At 45.3% G+C, this 16,077-nt stretch overlaps 1 protein-coding gene across 1 annotated transcript in view; it reads right to left on the bottom strand.

Annotated features, from left to right (window-relative positions):
- Positions 1-16,077, bottom strand: part of prkg2 (protein kinase cGMP-dependent 2) — a 25,984-nt gene that overhangs the window by 1,718 nt on the left and 8,189 nt on the right. Inside the window, exons 5-17 of the mRNA XM_062543895.1 lie at positions 15,073-15,178; positions 14,007-14,070; positions 12,014-12,091; positions 9,599-9,693; positions 8,544-8,612; positions 7,966-8,064; positions 7,080-7,224; positions 6,456-6,592; positions 5,185-5,274; positions 4,351-4,492; positions 3,323-3,486; positions 2,067-2,189; positions 1,632-1,694 (exon numbers count right to left, since the gene is read on the bottom strand). Coding sequence (XP_062399879.1) covers positions 1,632-1,694; positions 2,067-2,189; positions 3,323-3,486; positions 4,351-4,492; positions 5,185-5,274; positions 6,456-6,592; positions 7,080-7,224; positions 7,966-8,064; positions 8,544-8,612; positions 9,599-9,693; positions 12,014-12,091; positions 14,007-14,070; positions 15,073-15,178 — 1,375 coding nt within the window. The remainder of the gene's footprint in view (positions 1-1,631; positions 1,695-2,066; positions 2,190-3,322; positions 3,487-4,350; positions 4,493-5,184; positions 5,275-6,455; positions 6,593-7,079; positions 7,225-7,965; positions 8,065-8,543; positions 8,613-9,598; positions 9,694-12,013; positions 12,092-14,006; positions 14,071-15,072; positions 15,179-16,077) is intronic.

Genomic DNA, 16,077 nt, shown 5'->3' with positions numbered 1-16,077 from the left:
GGTGTGTGTGTGTGTGTGTGTGTGTGTGTGTGTGTGTGTGTGTGTGTGTGTGCGTGTGCATGCTTGTGTAAGTAAGTAGTGTGTGTGTGTGTGTGTGTGTGTGTGTGTGTGCCTATGTGTGTGTGTGTGTGTGTGTGTGTGTTCCTGCACGCTTGTTCATGTGTGTATGTGTGTGTGTGTGTGTGTGTGTGTGTGTGTGTGTGTGTGTGTGTGTGTGTACGTGTGTGCGGGCGTGTGTGTGTGTGTGTGAGTGTGTTTCTGAAGTCACTGAACCATCTGAAACAAAAACCACTCTCACTCAGGCTGACCCGGGTCAGAGCAGCCATTGCAAGTGTGTGTGTGTGTGTGTGTGTGTGTGTGTGTGTGTGTGTGTGTGTGCATGTGTGTGTGATTTGGGGTCAGTAGAGACATGTGGACATTAAGGCGGGGAGATCAGGCTGCCGGCGTGACGAGCCTGACCCCACATGCGCAGGCTTATTCTGGGATGTATCGCCGGGGTGAGGCTGGGTCACGGCTGCATTTACATTTCCCATAATTCCTCTCCAAATAACACATCAGCATTCCTACGCCAGCGAGCAGCCAGGGGCGCGGAACCCCAGCCACAAGCATCTCACAAGAATCAGGGCCGCACCGCAACCGAGATATACAGCTGCAGCTATAGCCCCATGCTTCGCTGTGTGTGTGTGTGCGTGTGTGTGTTTCTGTGTGTCTGTGTGTGTGTGTGAGTGAGAGAGAGAGAGAGAGGAAGAATATGTTGACAGCATTGATATACGGGTGTGTGTGTGTGTGTGTGTGTGTGTGTGTGTGTGTGTGTTGGGTGTGTGTACTGTATGTGTAAGGTACATGGCCGGGGCAAGTTGGTGAAAAGGTGAATTCCTTGAAAACACACACACACACACACACACATACTAGCCCTTAACGCCCCGAGGGCAGGGGATCTTGCGCAGATGAAAGGGAGGAGATGATGGAGAGAAAGGAGAAAAGAAGAGAGGAAGGAAGGAAGAGGAGAAAAAGAAAGGGATGAGGAGAGAAAAGAGGAGAGGAGTGGGACATGCGCGGGTCAAGATCATTATCTGCCCATCTGTTCACTTTTAGCCCATTATTCAATTACTACCCCTCTGAGTGCCACCCCACTAATGCACTACAGACCCGGTCACAAGAGCAGAGCAGAGGAGAGGAGAGGAGAGAGGAGGAGAGGAGAGGAGAGGAGAGGAGAGGAGAGGAGGAGAGGAGAGGAGAGCAGAGGAGGGGAGAAGAGAGGAGCGGAGAGGAGAGAGGAGGGGAGGGGAGGGTAGAGGAGAGGGGATGAGAGGAGAGGGGAGGAGAGGATAGGAGAAGCCAACCAGGGGAGAGACAGGCCTGTTGGAGAGGGGAGGGGAGATTGAGAGATGGAAAGGGGAAGGGGGGAAAGGAAAGCTGTTCATTTAAGAGAGAAAGAGATAAAAATGAGGGAGGGAGGGATGGAGAGGCATTTACTTTCACAGGGAGAAAACTGTGGACCCAGACTAACATAATAAGTGAGTAGAGAAGAGAAATACAGATGTGTTGGCTGAGTGAGTGAGAAGAGGGGGCGACAGCAGGAACGGTGCCGTCTCTCTCTCTCTCTGTCTTTGATGTGACGCCTGTCTCACCTGTGCTTCTTGATGTCTGTGATCCCGTTCTTCAGGTTGCCCAGACGCTCAGATGGGTTCTGCCTGCCGTCGGGGAAGAAGGACACAGAGAGACTCGGTCACAAACACAGCAATGCTGATGCTCCTCCGTGACTGGTTACTTTTGAACGATTACAATGAGGGAGTCATTTTGTCCAGAGAGTTAGGTCACAGTGACATTGCATGTCACCCGTGAAGGCTTGAGGATATGGAGCTGTTCAGGTGGTATGGTGAGATCCTTGAAGTTGAAGGTGTGTGTCTGTGTCTGTGTCTGTGTCTGTGTCTGTGTCTGTGTCTGTGTCTGTGTCTGTGTGTGTGTGTGTCTACCTATCTCTGTGTGTGTGTGTCTGTGTGTGTGTGTGTGTGTGTGTGTGTGTGTGTGTGTGTGTGTGTTTGTGTGTGTGTGTGGTTGCGTACTTGCAGAGCTTGCGTATGAGGTCCGCTGGCCTCTTGGTGATTCTCTTGGGGAAGTCCAGCGACTCGATGCCCCTCAGGATGAAGGTGTAGGTGATCATCTGGTCTGAGCCCGTGAACGGAGGACTAAGGACAGCACACAAGCACACACAGTATGGATCTGCTTTCCCCTCCGGATCAGTTTCAGTCTTTATAACCTCCGCCAAGGAAGTTATGTTTTCATCAGGGTTTGTTTGTTTTTTTGTTTGTTTGTTTGTCTCTTTGTTAGCAAGATAACTCAAAACGTTATGGATGTATTTCATTGAAATTTTCAGGAAAGGTCTAAAATGACCCGAGGAAGAAATGGGAGTGATCCGTATCACCGTCTGGATCCAGGAGGCGGTTATGTTTTCGTTTGGCGGAGGTCAGTGCTTTTCTAGTTGTCTATTTTCTAAAAAAAAAAAAAAAAAAAAAAAAGACTATCCACCTCATCTTCGTCATCCTCATCATCAACAACAACAACAACAACAACATTACCGTAGTCATCACCACGTCAACTTCATTGTCATCCTCCTCCTCCTCTTCCTTAACCTCCTACCCTTAAGTTCATGTGTGTGCTGGTTTCCAGTCTTAATTGATATGACAGCCCTTAAGGCAACTACATCTGTCCACCCCGCTGTTTCATTAACGTTCGGAGGCGTTAGCAGACAGACTGCAGGTCCTCTGGAACAGCTGGTCTCTCAAACCCCCACTGTAACACCCCCCTCCCCCTACACACACACACACACACACACACACACACACACACACCCTTCATAATTTTTGCATCAAATTGCTGCATGTCTCTCTGCATCTGACCTGAACCCATTAGAGCATAGTAATGCCAAGAAAGGTTTCTGTAAAATATTTAAATCCAGAGTTGAAGTGTCACCAGATTATGCAAGACAGTTGGTAAATACATTTAGCAAAGGATGATGTGTCAGTTGTCTAAAAAGCATAGCACTATACACCAAGGTAGTTAACTGTCTTGAAGGATTTAGGCCAATCAAATGTCTTGAAACAGTTGGTGCTGCATAGCTAGTATACTTTTATCATTTATCATAATAGTTTTGAATTAGATTAAGATTCTAGAAATGTTTTGTGTTGTGCAGAGGGATATATGTGATTACAGGCGCTGGCTGATTTCAGTGAGAGGGAGAGAGAGAGAGAGAGAGAGAGAGAGAGAGAGAGAGAGAGAGAGAGAGAGAGAGAGAGAGAGAGAGAGAGGTGAGACCACTGACCTTCCCGTCAGGATCTCAAACACCAGGATGCCCAGGGACCAGAAGTCCACGCTGAAGCTGTGGCCCTTGTTCAGGATGATCTCGGGGGCCACGTACTCGGGCGTGCCGCAGAAAGTCCACGTCTTCTGGCCACACTTCATCTTCTTCGCAAAGCCAAAGTCAACCTGAGGAAGAGGAGGATGAAGAAGGGGGGGTGGGGGGGGGGGTAGTGAGGAGCAAGTCCGACATGAGTAGGCAGTTTCCAGTGCTTCAATTTACCACACATAGATCCCTATATTACAGAACTAACTCTGATTTAAAAGTGTATGAGCCCATATATATATATATATATATATATGCTCACCCATACAGAAGGAGCCAAGCAAAAATACTAAATACTACAGTATGCAATTCAGCCTCTGTTACAGTATAACGCTCAATGAGAATGCTCATTACAGTAACTAGAGCGCCATCTTGTGTGGAGATTGGAGTTGATCTGTTGTATGATCTGCCTGCTTGCTTGCCTGCTTTTTGTCTATCTGTGTGTCTTACTAGGTTGAGTGGACACATGCAGCTAGTTTGTCCAATTGGCTGCTGGGCCCATAAAAGTGCTATCTGACCAGGGACTGGACTTCCCCCCTCTCCACCTTCCAGCACACATTGTTTTTTTTTTTGGTTGTTTTTTTTGGCATACAGTAGTCCTGACTCACATTACACTTTTGTTTCTTACCACTATACATGTCCTAATGGTATTTCATCTTTTTGTATATCTTATTTACTTAGAAATATACTGTACATTCATTTAAAAGTTATCTGGATGTGGTCTCATTAAGCAGTCATGCTGCTTAACCAGACATGTGTGGTGAGTGTAATAAATTGTACATTAAAGAGCAATCTGTTTACATGTGATATGCAGGCTATTAAGAGTCATATTATTTATCTCCTCATAAAAAAAACATGCAGTAATTCCATACCCTTACTGCAACACTGATAATGAGCCAAAGCTTAATCTAACCAATCGGTGAAGAGCAAATGACCAGAGCACCTACCAGCTTAATGTAGCCCTCTGCATCCAGCATGAGATTCTCTGGCTTCAGGTCCCTGTAGATGATCCCCTTGTGGTGGAGGTAGTCAAAGGCTTCCGTCACACAAGCCACGCAAAACCTGGCTGTGTGCTCGTCAAAGCTTCCCCTGGGCACGGATGGGGCGACATCAACATGAAATCATTCTACGCTCGGCTCTAAACTCCACGCTAGCGCCCGCTTCGCTTACGTAATCCCAGACGCGTGGGAAGTCTAGCGGTTAATAGATGAGCCGTCTAAATGAGGAGGCAGAATTATGTATGCATGTTTCACATCGTGATTAAAACAGCGGCTGTCAGGTCACATTATGTAACACCTTGAAAGGTGGAAGGTAGCAGAGAGCAGTTGGCAACTGAGCTGCTGTGTCTCCCTTAACTGTGAGTTAAACTGCCACCTGCGTAACTATATGCTGCTAACTCACTAGACTATAGTCAGCGCCTCTAAAGCATCAACCTAAATATGTACTAGGGCTGTGCAATTAATCAAATTAATTGATTAATTGTGATTATGACCTCCAACAATTACGAATATAATGATTATTTTGCTACATTCAGTTTCATAACAATGTTCTCCTTTTGTCTTGAGTTGTTGTGCGCATTATCTTTTAAATATGTATTTTTCCCTGTTGGATAATACTTAAAATTCTATTTAAAAATGTACATTTTGAATATGGATAATAGTTCCAAAATCACTGAGTAATCACGTTTAGTAATCATGATCTCAATATTGAACAAAATAACTGTGATAATGATTTTTACCATAACTAAGCAGCCCTAATATGTGCATGGTGTGTGAACATACCGGTCCCTGAGGAGACTCCAGATCTCGCCTCCTAAGCAGGCCTCCAGTAGCATGTACACATACTTGGTGTCCCTGTAGGTGCGGTGAAGCCTGAGGGGTATAGATAGATAGATAGATAGATAGATAGATAGATAGATAGATAGATAGATACAGTAGATAGATTTAATGTAGTTTTAAAGACACACCACAGCAAACAATGCATCTACTATGATGCAAATGGTTCATGAAGCTTGACATACACTCATACACATGCAAGCAGTGAACACACACACACACACACACACACACGCCATATACACACACACACACACACACACACACACACACACACACACACACACACACCTGCACGCACGCATACATTTTCACATTCCTATCTGAATTGTTTCTGAAGGCCAGCTGGTACAATCTGAAGACACATTATGCGCAGGAGCAGTAGAACAATGGGGGCAAAGACGAATGGCTTTAATATGAAGTCTGGAGAACATATGAGCCACCAACCCAATAAGCACACCTCACAGTCAGATAGCAAAACCCCCAGGAGTGCCATGTGTTGGACTAACCCAATGATCAAAGCCTCATGACTGAGTATTCAATCTGTCCTATATGACACCGTGTCGTTATATCAACACTGATGTGAATTCTAAAGCTATTATAGACCCTGAGAGCCACGTTAAGGTTAGGGGGAAGTGCTTCTGAATGGGACACTGTAGCCCACATGCAGCCCACTCTCCATGGCTGAACTATTGTCGTTGGGGATGTAAAATGCACATGGAATGTATAACTGAACAGATGTGCAAGGTTGATATGCTTTCCCGTACAGTAAAATTATAGAGCAAGTCGTTTACTGTAATTTCACACCTGTTCACCGAAGTTTATACAAATATTTAACAGAATTTCTTCAGCTGCAGGGCTAAGGATGTGGGCAAGGATATACAAGGGAATACATTTCTTTCATTTGTTCTCCTTTCTGATTGTCTTTGATTATGTGTGTACCACAGCTGTGAGCCATGTGGCATTCAGTTTCACGTAAAGCAGTGAACCTTTCCGTAGATTGCAGCTACTGTGTGTGTGACTTAGGTTACATATCTGTAGCATGAGTCTTATTAAAGTGAGAGTGGCATTATGACATTATGGATGAATGAATTCAGGTCAAGTAGGGACCAGACTAGAGCCCAATAGAGGAAGAAAACTGAATTTGACAGTGAAATAGACCAAGGGTGATCCCATGTGAAGAGAGTTGGCACTGAGAAACGGAATGATGAACCCACTTGATGATGAAAGGCGAGTTGACCTCCGTCAGGATCCTCCTCTCTGAGTGGATGTGCTCCTCCTGCTTGTTCTCCACCACGTGGGCCTTCTTGATGCGCTTCAGGGCGAACGTCGACGTCTCGTTCTTCACCTTCACCTGTGACACACATCCACCCCAATCATCTCTGAGCCAAGCTCTGGGTTTCACTTTAAGATCAGTGGCTGGCAGATACCAGCAAAAAAAGAATCTGAGGCATTGTCACATTCCAAGATTCATGAATCCATGAAAGAGATGCTTGGCAAGAATGTGTGTGTGTGTGTGTGTGTGTGTGTGTGTGTGTGTGTGCGCGCATGCGTGTTTGAACGTGTGTCTGTGATCTGATCAATAAACACTCTTGTTGTATGGGCAAATGTGTTTCTAAGACCCATTCTATTTCAAGTAGTGCATTCATTTTCTACATTTACTTCTGTATAACTGTGAGCTAAGCAATATTTACTTATATGTGGTTAGTATGAAGTGTATGGCTTGCGTTAGTATCATGTTGCAATGTCTACTTGCATGAATAATGCACCAAAAGGTGCTGCCCAGAATATCATGTGACATGTTAATGCATGAATAACACTCTAAGTTGAGCCACTCTCACCAGCTCCACACGTCCGAACCCACCGACCCCCAGAGTGGTGATGACCTCCAGGTTGCTGAGGCGAGGCGTGGGGCTCTGGTCGCTCTCGCTCAGCTCGATGAGCCCAGGGGAGAGGGGTGGGCTCTGCAGCGAGGGGGTCAACTTCCTGTGGGACACGGAAGGGGGTGGGTTGCGGGGGTTAAATTCGCCGAATGTTATTTACACTCATTTACATTCTCAGGAACAAGGGAGTAATGTGGAATCTGACATTTGGCTTCCGTCAACAACAGCCATAAAAGTTCCACTCTCGGAAAACGGCGATGAAGGGTTCTTTGTTCAAACACTTTGGAGTTTTTGTCCTAATAAGCCATTTTTGCTGAATGAAATGGGTGCATTATAACGTGTGCGTATAACATATACTTCTAAATTCACGTGGAAAAATGTTCAATAAGAAATGTTTATGTACTTATTCATCCTATATAACATTGTAATAAAGACTCTATAAGGCAAACCCAAGAAAACATAACACTGCACTTGTGACTTTGATAGTAGAACATGCCTGCGTTTTACATATCATGGAAACGTATGGTGTAAACCCAGCCCTATCTATATGATGAATAGTTAATAACACTCATAAAGGATTTATGTTGGGCATCATAGGCCACTCTACGCATCCTACTGTATGTGGATCCATCAAGTGAATCACAGTAGACCTATACCACACCGTAACAGTAACACACACATTAATATTGATGTTTGTATGATGCCACTTTAGTTAGCAGGTTTCTACGTTTGAGGTTGTAAATACACCTCTATTACCATATGGTTCAGCACTAATATCCAGTGAGTTCGGCACTGACATCAAGTAGCTTTGGTAGTCCTCAATAAAAGGTCAGCGGTAACTTACTTAGCATGCCTCTTCTTGTCATCTCGGTCCAGTATCTCCACATAGCCCTGTAGGTATTTCTGAAGCTCACTAAATGTCCCCACAGTCTGATTGAAGGTTCTAGAAAAGGAAACCGATGTGTTCAGGGCATGTTTAATAATTTAGCAGATAAACAACTGGCTGTGAGGTAGCACTAGAGAGAAAAAGTAGAAACATAGCCAAACGTTATAGAGCACAGCGCTCAAAAAACTTGAATTTCACTTGGGCTTGTGTGCTCTGCAGTGTACTGCTTGACAAAAAGAAGATGAAAAAGGCCTAGATGATAAATGATAAACTTGCCAAACAAAGTAACACTAATGGTGCATTGAGACAGGTAATGAGACAAGCCTTGTGTGGCATATCTGATGTAAAATATACTGCATAATAAAGAATAATGTTGATAGATACTAATAGTGCTGATAGAAAATAATGACATCGATAGCAAAAAAGGAACATTCCTGAATGAATCATTGATTTAGTGGAAGTGTAACAAATTAATTGATACAGGTTGTATACATGTCTGTGTGTTCTGACACTGTCAGGGTAGGGTGGGTACTTACTCTCGGTCAATAACCAGACATTCCAATCCATCCTCGTCTGCAATGATGTTGGCTGATCTCACATCGTCACTGCCCCAGAGGAGACACACAAACACACACACACACACACACACACACACACACACACACACACACACACACACACACACACACATACACACACACACACACGCACACACAGGGAGAGAGAGGGACGGAGAGAATGAGGAAGACACACACACACACACACACACACACACACACACACACACACACGTCCATCAGTGTCCAGCCAGGCATGTAAATACCATTTGAACCCCACACACACAGAGAGAAAGTGTGCTTAGACAATGAGGCATGTCACTCTCTCTAACAGGTCAAAGGTTAATCCGCTCATTTTGTTTCTGAGCCATTGGGTCAGGCTGTCTGGCCACACCAGTCAGCCCCAGGGCCAGGGTTAAGAGATGGAAATGGAACAGCAGTGTTTGAGGAAGAGGAGAGAAGAAGGGCGAGAGAGAGAGAGAGAGAGAGAAAGAGAGGGAATTAAGTGGATAGAAGAAGCTAGAAAGAAGGAATGAAAGGAATGGAAGGGACTAGTGGAGGAGAGATGAAAGGATGCATGCTAGAGAAAGGAGAGAGCAGGGGGGGCAGGTGAAAAGAGGAACGAAGTAATGGTGGGAGAGAGAGAAGGAAGGATAAAGGGATAATGAAGAGAGAATGAGGGAAAGTTGGACAGATAAAGGAAGGAAGGAGTGAAGATGGAGGGAGGGGAACAAACAGAGAAAATGATGGAAAATACAAGATGGAGGGATGGAGGGTGTGTAAGTGGATGAAGAGAAGAAGTACGGGATTAATACAGAATTGAAAGATGGATTGTGTGGGGGATAGAGGGGGGTGGTGTCACCTGATCAGCACATTCTCCCGAAGAGGATAGGAGGAGGGATGGAAGAGTAGAGGATGGGGGAATGAACAGATGCATGAGGTGGAGGGATAGAGAAAAGATAAAGAGAGGGCTGGAGAAAATGTTGGCAGGAAGGGAGAAAAGTTAGCTTTATTTTAAGGGGTGGGGGTGTTACCTGATCAGTGCCTTCTCCCCAAAGTAGTCTCCTTTGTGCAGTGTGTTAATGACCTGGGGCTCGGAGTGATCCTCTGTGCTCTGGGTCACCATCACCTAAAACACACCAGTGTCCACTTTACACACATACAGTAGGCTATGAATGGACACACGTCGCAGAAACAGCTTTTGTTTCATCAGTGAAGGTTGATTGACATCACATACAGGTATGTAAACCTGTGTGCATGTGTGTGCGTGTGTGTGTGTGTCTGTGTGTGTCTGTGTGTTTATGTGTGTATCTGTAGCCCTTTTCAGACTGAGAAATGATACATTAGCGTTTAAGAAATAGCGGGTTCAGGGGGAGTTTGCAGTGTGAAAGGTAGACGTGTTTTGGTCCCGGGTCGCCTGAAGCCGAGTTCAGAGGCGAGTTTTGGGAGGCGTTGCCTAGCAGCACGTCACACGCAATTTGGGAGTGAACAATGCCTTGGACCTCGGAGATAAACTGACAAACACAAATGTCATGCTAGCGCTACGTCACGTGGTTTAGTTTCCAAATTATGGCGGGCCACTTGTTATGTTATTTGAAAGCCAAATGAGGTCCTTTTGTCTATCGAAGTCATATTTTAGTGTGCTGAGTCCTGAAAGACTGCTGCTATTTCAGTTAGCTTGTTGGCTAGTTAGCTAGCATTAGGCAGATGTTCCAAAAAGACGTGCTAGCAGCAGACAGTTTTGGTAACATAGCAACAATAAACACTTGACCGAAGCGCTGAGAAAAGGAGGTTCAGGGCACTCTCAGCGTAAAAAACGCGATTGGTGGACACAGTCATAGATATATCTATGGACACAGCAGCTAAAGTTGTCCTTGTCTCTTGTGTGTTTCCTGTATTTTAACCTCCTGCCTTGCCAAATACGTCATCAGTCACACACCCCTAATAGCAGGGTTGACCTGTTCCTTTCACATTCAACACGCCTCGGCAACAATACTACGTTGGGCATACGTTGTATAGGTCAGCAAATATTGCCAACTCTGCCAACGTTGGGCCTACGTTACATAGGTCAGCAAAAATGTGCCAACTCTGCCAACGTTGCATACGTCAACCCGACCTAGCCAACCAATCCCAACGTTGGCCCAACGTCAGCTTGCTACCTGGGACCCCCCGAGACGGGTTCAATTGCCAAGGCGGGTTGACTCCCCACCCCGTGTCGGTCAGTGTGAAACGAACAGCCTTAACGTTAAATTCGGCTGATTTAGCGTTAAATACGATCAGTGTGAAAGGGGCTTTTGTTTTTCATTGACTGATGATGATTCTAGGTTTAAATTGGCCTTTCTTCTAGGTTTAAATTGGTGTGTTTGCTATTAAGCATTTAAGAAATGTGCACTTTCTTACTCCTGAACATCCACAGACTATTCAAACACACAGAGCAATGTGTAATAATCTCTTTGTCACTCCCCATTACTGGCAGTGATTTCCTGAAACCCTGCCCTTCCAGGGTGGAGGCCAGGGTGGAGGTTGGTGATGACAGAGCCCCAGTGGGAAGCTCCACGCGGGGAAGGAAAATGCTCAGTGGTGGCCTCTGTGACCCCCTCCACACACACACACACACACACACACACACACACACACACACACACACACACACACACACACACAGAGAGAGAACTCCTGGTGGCCCATGCTAATGGGTCTATTACACCCCCAGACCTGCCGGTCGCCTGGGTGGCACTGTTTCCTGCACTTAAGAAAATTCTTATTGAGTGGCAAGCAAACACGCAAACACACACACATGCACACACACACACACACACACACACACACACACACATAGACAGACAGACAGACGGACGGACAGGCACACAGACACACACTCATGTAGACACATACACATTCATTTCAACAGTCCTCTACATAAACTTACGCTAGAGCACACAGACACACACACACACACACACACACACACACACACACACACACACACACACACACACACACACACACACACACACACAATCCCTGGAGAAGTAGAGCGAGAGGATTGTTCCGGTCCTGATTCACCAGTCCTAATGGTGACTGCTGATCCCCGAGGATCTCTGTCTCGCCCTTCTCCTCTCCTCTCCTCTCTTCCACCCCTCTCTGGTTACACACACACACACACACACACACACACACACACGTCTCACTTTCACTCTCATGCCCCCACTCCCCCCGACTCTAAACACACACATTACCAGCTGTGTTTGTGTTCCGTTCAATTTTGCATCACTGGCTGGCATAGCATAGTCTCTGTGGTAGAGCTTGTCAACACCATGTCCTTGATTTCTAACAGTGCAAATATCACTTCGACGAGTCTTTTTGATCGGTCATATTGACGTCTCTGGACATAAACAGAGACATGGTGAGATGTTAATAGGGTGTGGTTCTAGTTTTTTTTTGCTTACCTTTCCCTTAGAGATGATGTAGAAAGTGTTCCCCTCCTCACCCTCCCGGATGATGTAATCTCCCTTGTCATAATATTCCTGAGAAAAAGACAACAACAAACAAAAAAGAAAAAAACAGAGAGGAGAAAGAGAAAGAAAAACACAAAAACACAAAAACAGGATGAGAAAACGCAAAAAGCTAGAAATAGGCTAGAGAGAAAGAGGGAGACAAAGACGATGAGAGGAAGAGATGGAGAGCTGGGAAGATAATAGTACGGGCTCTTCACAGCAGATATTGATCTTTCACAGTCCGCTGGGTCCAGTTTCCGGTAATCAGACGTCCCTCAGGATGCAACAGGACGTCTGCGGCTCCCCCTTCTAAGTCTCGTCCATGGTAAATGGTAAATGGACTGCATCTATGCTAAGCTGTCAGCTGGAGACATATTTACCCAGCCCTCACCATCGGGCCCTATCACATAACCCAGAGGTAATTAGGCCTCTTTCTGACCAGCTTATCTCAGTCAACAGCGGCAGGCTGCACAGACGAGGCAGGGGGCAGCCGGAGAGGACAGCACTCAATTAGGCCTAAAACCGCACGAGACGCCCCCGGACTGGCCGGCCGACAGAAATGAAGAGCCGACAGTGAGTGGGCTTTGGGGAGCCACACACAGAAGAATCTGCCGGGCTTGGACTTCAGAGCCAAAGATAATTTTGTGCGCAATGACCTTTTAACGAGAAATATCCTAGGTCAGCTAAGCTCTCTGCTCTGGAGCCAAATTGCTTTCAGCAGAAAGTGGACCTGGCAGACTACAAGTGAAGCTGCCTGGAGAGAGCTGCAACATTCTGAAATAGCTTCTCTGTACCAACGGGCAGCGTCTCCCCTCAAATACTATGCTGCACAAGTTGTGATACTTCTTTAACTCTCTCAGACAAGAGATCCTCCGTAGCATTCAACGAGACAATATAATTTTTAAAACATTCTATACAATACATCTCTGATAATCTCTGTATAATCAAGGCAATCCATTTTTAACAGTCAAAAAGTACTAATAGTCACGCTGTGTCAAACATTGACCCCAACTAATTAATAATATAAAGGAATCTTAACAGGCATCCCAAGTCAATGACAATATCAAAACCACACCAACACCCCTCCCCAATATCTCATCACCGGGTCTTCAGGGGACTTAAAGAAAAACACATCTCACATTCTCAGCTCTTATCTTACGGTATTCCAATCCTCGCAGGTTAATGGCACTAGTTCTGCACATTATCCTGTGAATTTGACCCCAACATCTGTGGCCACTATTGAGTTACACACACACACACTTCACACACTTTCCCCCAGAGATGAGCTCAATCCCTGTAATCACCCCCATCACAATGATTGAAGAGCTGCATTCTTCAGTTCCTATGTTCTCCCGGTGTGTGTGTGGAACTGGTGATGGGGAGGGGACGGTGGTGGCTATCGAGAGCTATGCCCTTGAAGAACTTAACTTCCTCTCCTTTTCTGCATAATAGAGTGGCAGTCGAAACAGTGTTACTGAATAAAACACTATGAGAAAGCCTCACTTCAGCAAAAAAGGGGGCTTTAATAATTGATGTGGTCTCTGGGAACAGAAGTACTGAAGCCTCCATCAGTCAGCAGTACTTCCCCCGGCCTGTCGCTCCCAACCCCAGGCAATCACAGGCCTCAGCCTGGGTAAACAGAGCTCTTGGCCTTGGTTAAACAATTATGGTAAGAATATCCTGAACCCCGCCCCCCACCACCCTAATGACAGACAGCGTTAATGTAAGTATACACACAGGTAGGCAACTCAGTCGGCATGGGAAGATGGTTAGTGATTGGAAGGAGCACACACACACACACACACAAACACACACTAATCACAGCACTCTGCTACATAAACTCATAATTTACTCACTGAACACATGCAGACCATGTCCAAATGTCTTTTTGTAACACAACGAGTACACAAATGAGAAAATATCTGGCATGCTGTTTTCTACTTACCACTTCCAAACAATCCACAATTTTGCTGAGCTTGTCCTCGGGCAGGTTTGCCAACAGAGAAACACTACAACAAAAAATAAGCAAAAGTGAGCCATCAGTCACACAAGATGCATGGAATTCATTGGCACAGATAAAAAGCAACACTATAATACATTTGTTTATAAGTATTTTGCAAGTGCATCCCTAATTTTGAAATGACATCCCACTGTTTTTCTGCGGGAAGAATGCTGGACAAATTACATTTGGGCAGTAATAGGTTAAATGCTTTGCATATGTGGCCTTTTTAAGTCACTGGCAGGAGGAAGCCATCAGTAACCGAATTACGATCATTTCTGTGCTTGTCTTATCAGCTCTGTCTCTCCAACAGAATGAGTAAATTAGTCTTCCATGTCTCTTCCATGTCTTCCATTTATCATATTAAAGAATAAACAAAAAGGTCAGTCAAGCTGTTTGGCCTTTTCAGCAGAACATTTAATTGGATCGAACTCCGACTTTCAACGAATGTGGCTAAGCGACTAGCAAATGTGAAACAGCAGAGGTATTTCTATTTGTTTATTTGATCAAGGCTGTTCTTTGTGTCCAGGCTGTCTGTTTGAAGTTTGTGGAGTTCAACCACTGGAAGAGCATCGAGATAATAATCTGCAGAGCCGGGAGTTCAGTATGGAGAGTTCATGCTGACAGGATCTGCACCCTTTTGACTGATTACTTTAATTCTCAGAATATTGAAATATTACACAATATTGCATATCATATAGTAAACAAAAGGCAAGACTATAATATTAAAAAGAACATGTACGCAGAGAACTAATAGTAAGCACAAACCAAATGTGCTTTCTCTCTCTACGTGTGTGTGTGTGTGTGTGTGTGTGTGTGTGTGTGTGTGTGTGTGTGTGTGTGTGTGTGTGTGTGTGTGTGCGCGTGTGTGTGTGTGAGCGTGTGTGTGTTTGTGGTTTATTTGTGTGCATTTCCTAAATGGAGAACAAAATGGATAATTCATTGCGGTGCATACAACTGCAGAGTGTTTCGGTATGCACGGTGCTATGTGGGAATATGAACGCTGTCTGACCTTCTGAGGAAGTAGCGGTGCTGTTCATGCCGTGTCTCTGCCGTCATGCGCATGATGTTATGGAAGACCTCGCGATCCAGAGCCCACGCCTTCACACTCGTCACAGCTGAAACCGCACACACAGGTCAGGTGACATGTAAAAAAACAGAACACAAAATCAGGATTACTAGCACCAAACTATCGTCATGTCAAAGTACACACACACCCACACACACACACACACCTCTATACACACCCACACACACCCACACACACACACACACACACACACACAAGCTCATACGCAGACACAGACACAGACACAGACACAGACACAGACACAGACACAGACACAGACACAGAAACAGACTCAGACACAGACACAGAAACAGACTCAGACACAGACACAGACACAGACACAGACACAGACACAGACACAGACACAGACACAGACACAGACCACCTGACACAATATTAGGATGGAGAAGCTTCAACAGTATCAAACTGTCAGGTCAGTGAGAACACAGGCAGCAAAACACACCATCATGTCAGGAAACAGAGAAACAAAAGACCACTTAGGTCAGAAATACTCCACAGCTCACTGAAACACCGGAGAATACAAACACAAACAGAAACAACCTGACCTCAAACCCCACACAACACAACACACAACACAACACAACACAACACAACACACCAGCCTAACAGGGAAGGAAGCAAGACAACCCCCAGTCAAAGACCGTACACCAGTCAAGCATCCGACATCAAACAAACAAACAAACAAGAAACACAACAAAACATAGCAGATGGCCAGTGAGATAACACCCTCACGTCACCTCACACCAGGCCCAGATTAACAGCTTTGGGCTTTGGGACATTTCGCTTTGGGAGCTGGACAGAGTGTAATTTAATGAGGTTGGCGTGAATATGAACTTTATCCCACCTGAACTTTAACTGCCCTGACCTCAAGGCTATAAGCACAGCCAGCATGTATGTCATCGTGGAGGAGTGGAGTTTATTATACTT

This window comes from Sardina pilchardus, chromosome 8, assembly GCF_963854185.1.
Source record: "Sardina pilchardus chromosome 8, fSarPil1.1, whole genome shotgun sequence".
NCBI classification, from domain to species: Eukaryota; Metazoa; Chordata; class Actinopteri; order Clupeiformes; family Clupeidae; genus Sardina; species Sardina pilchardus.
The sequence above is the reverse complement of the archived record's forward strand: the minus strand, read 5'-3'. Positions and strand labels throughout refer to the sequence as shown.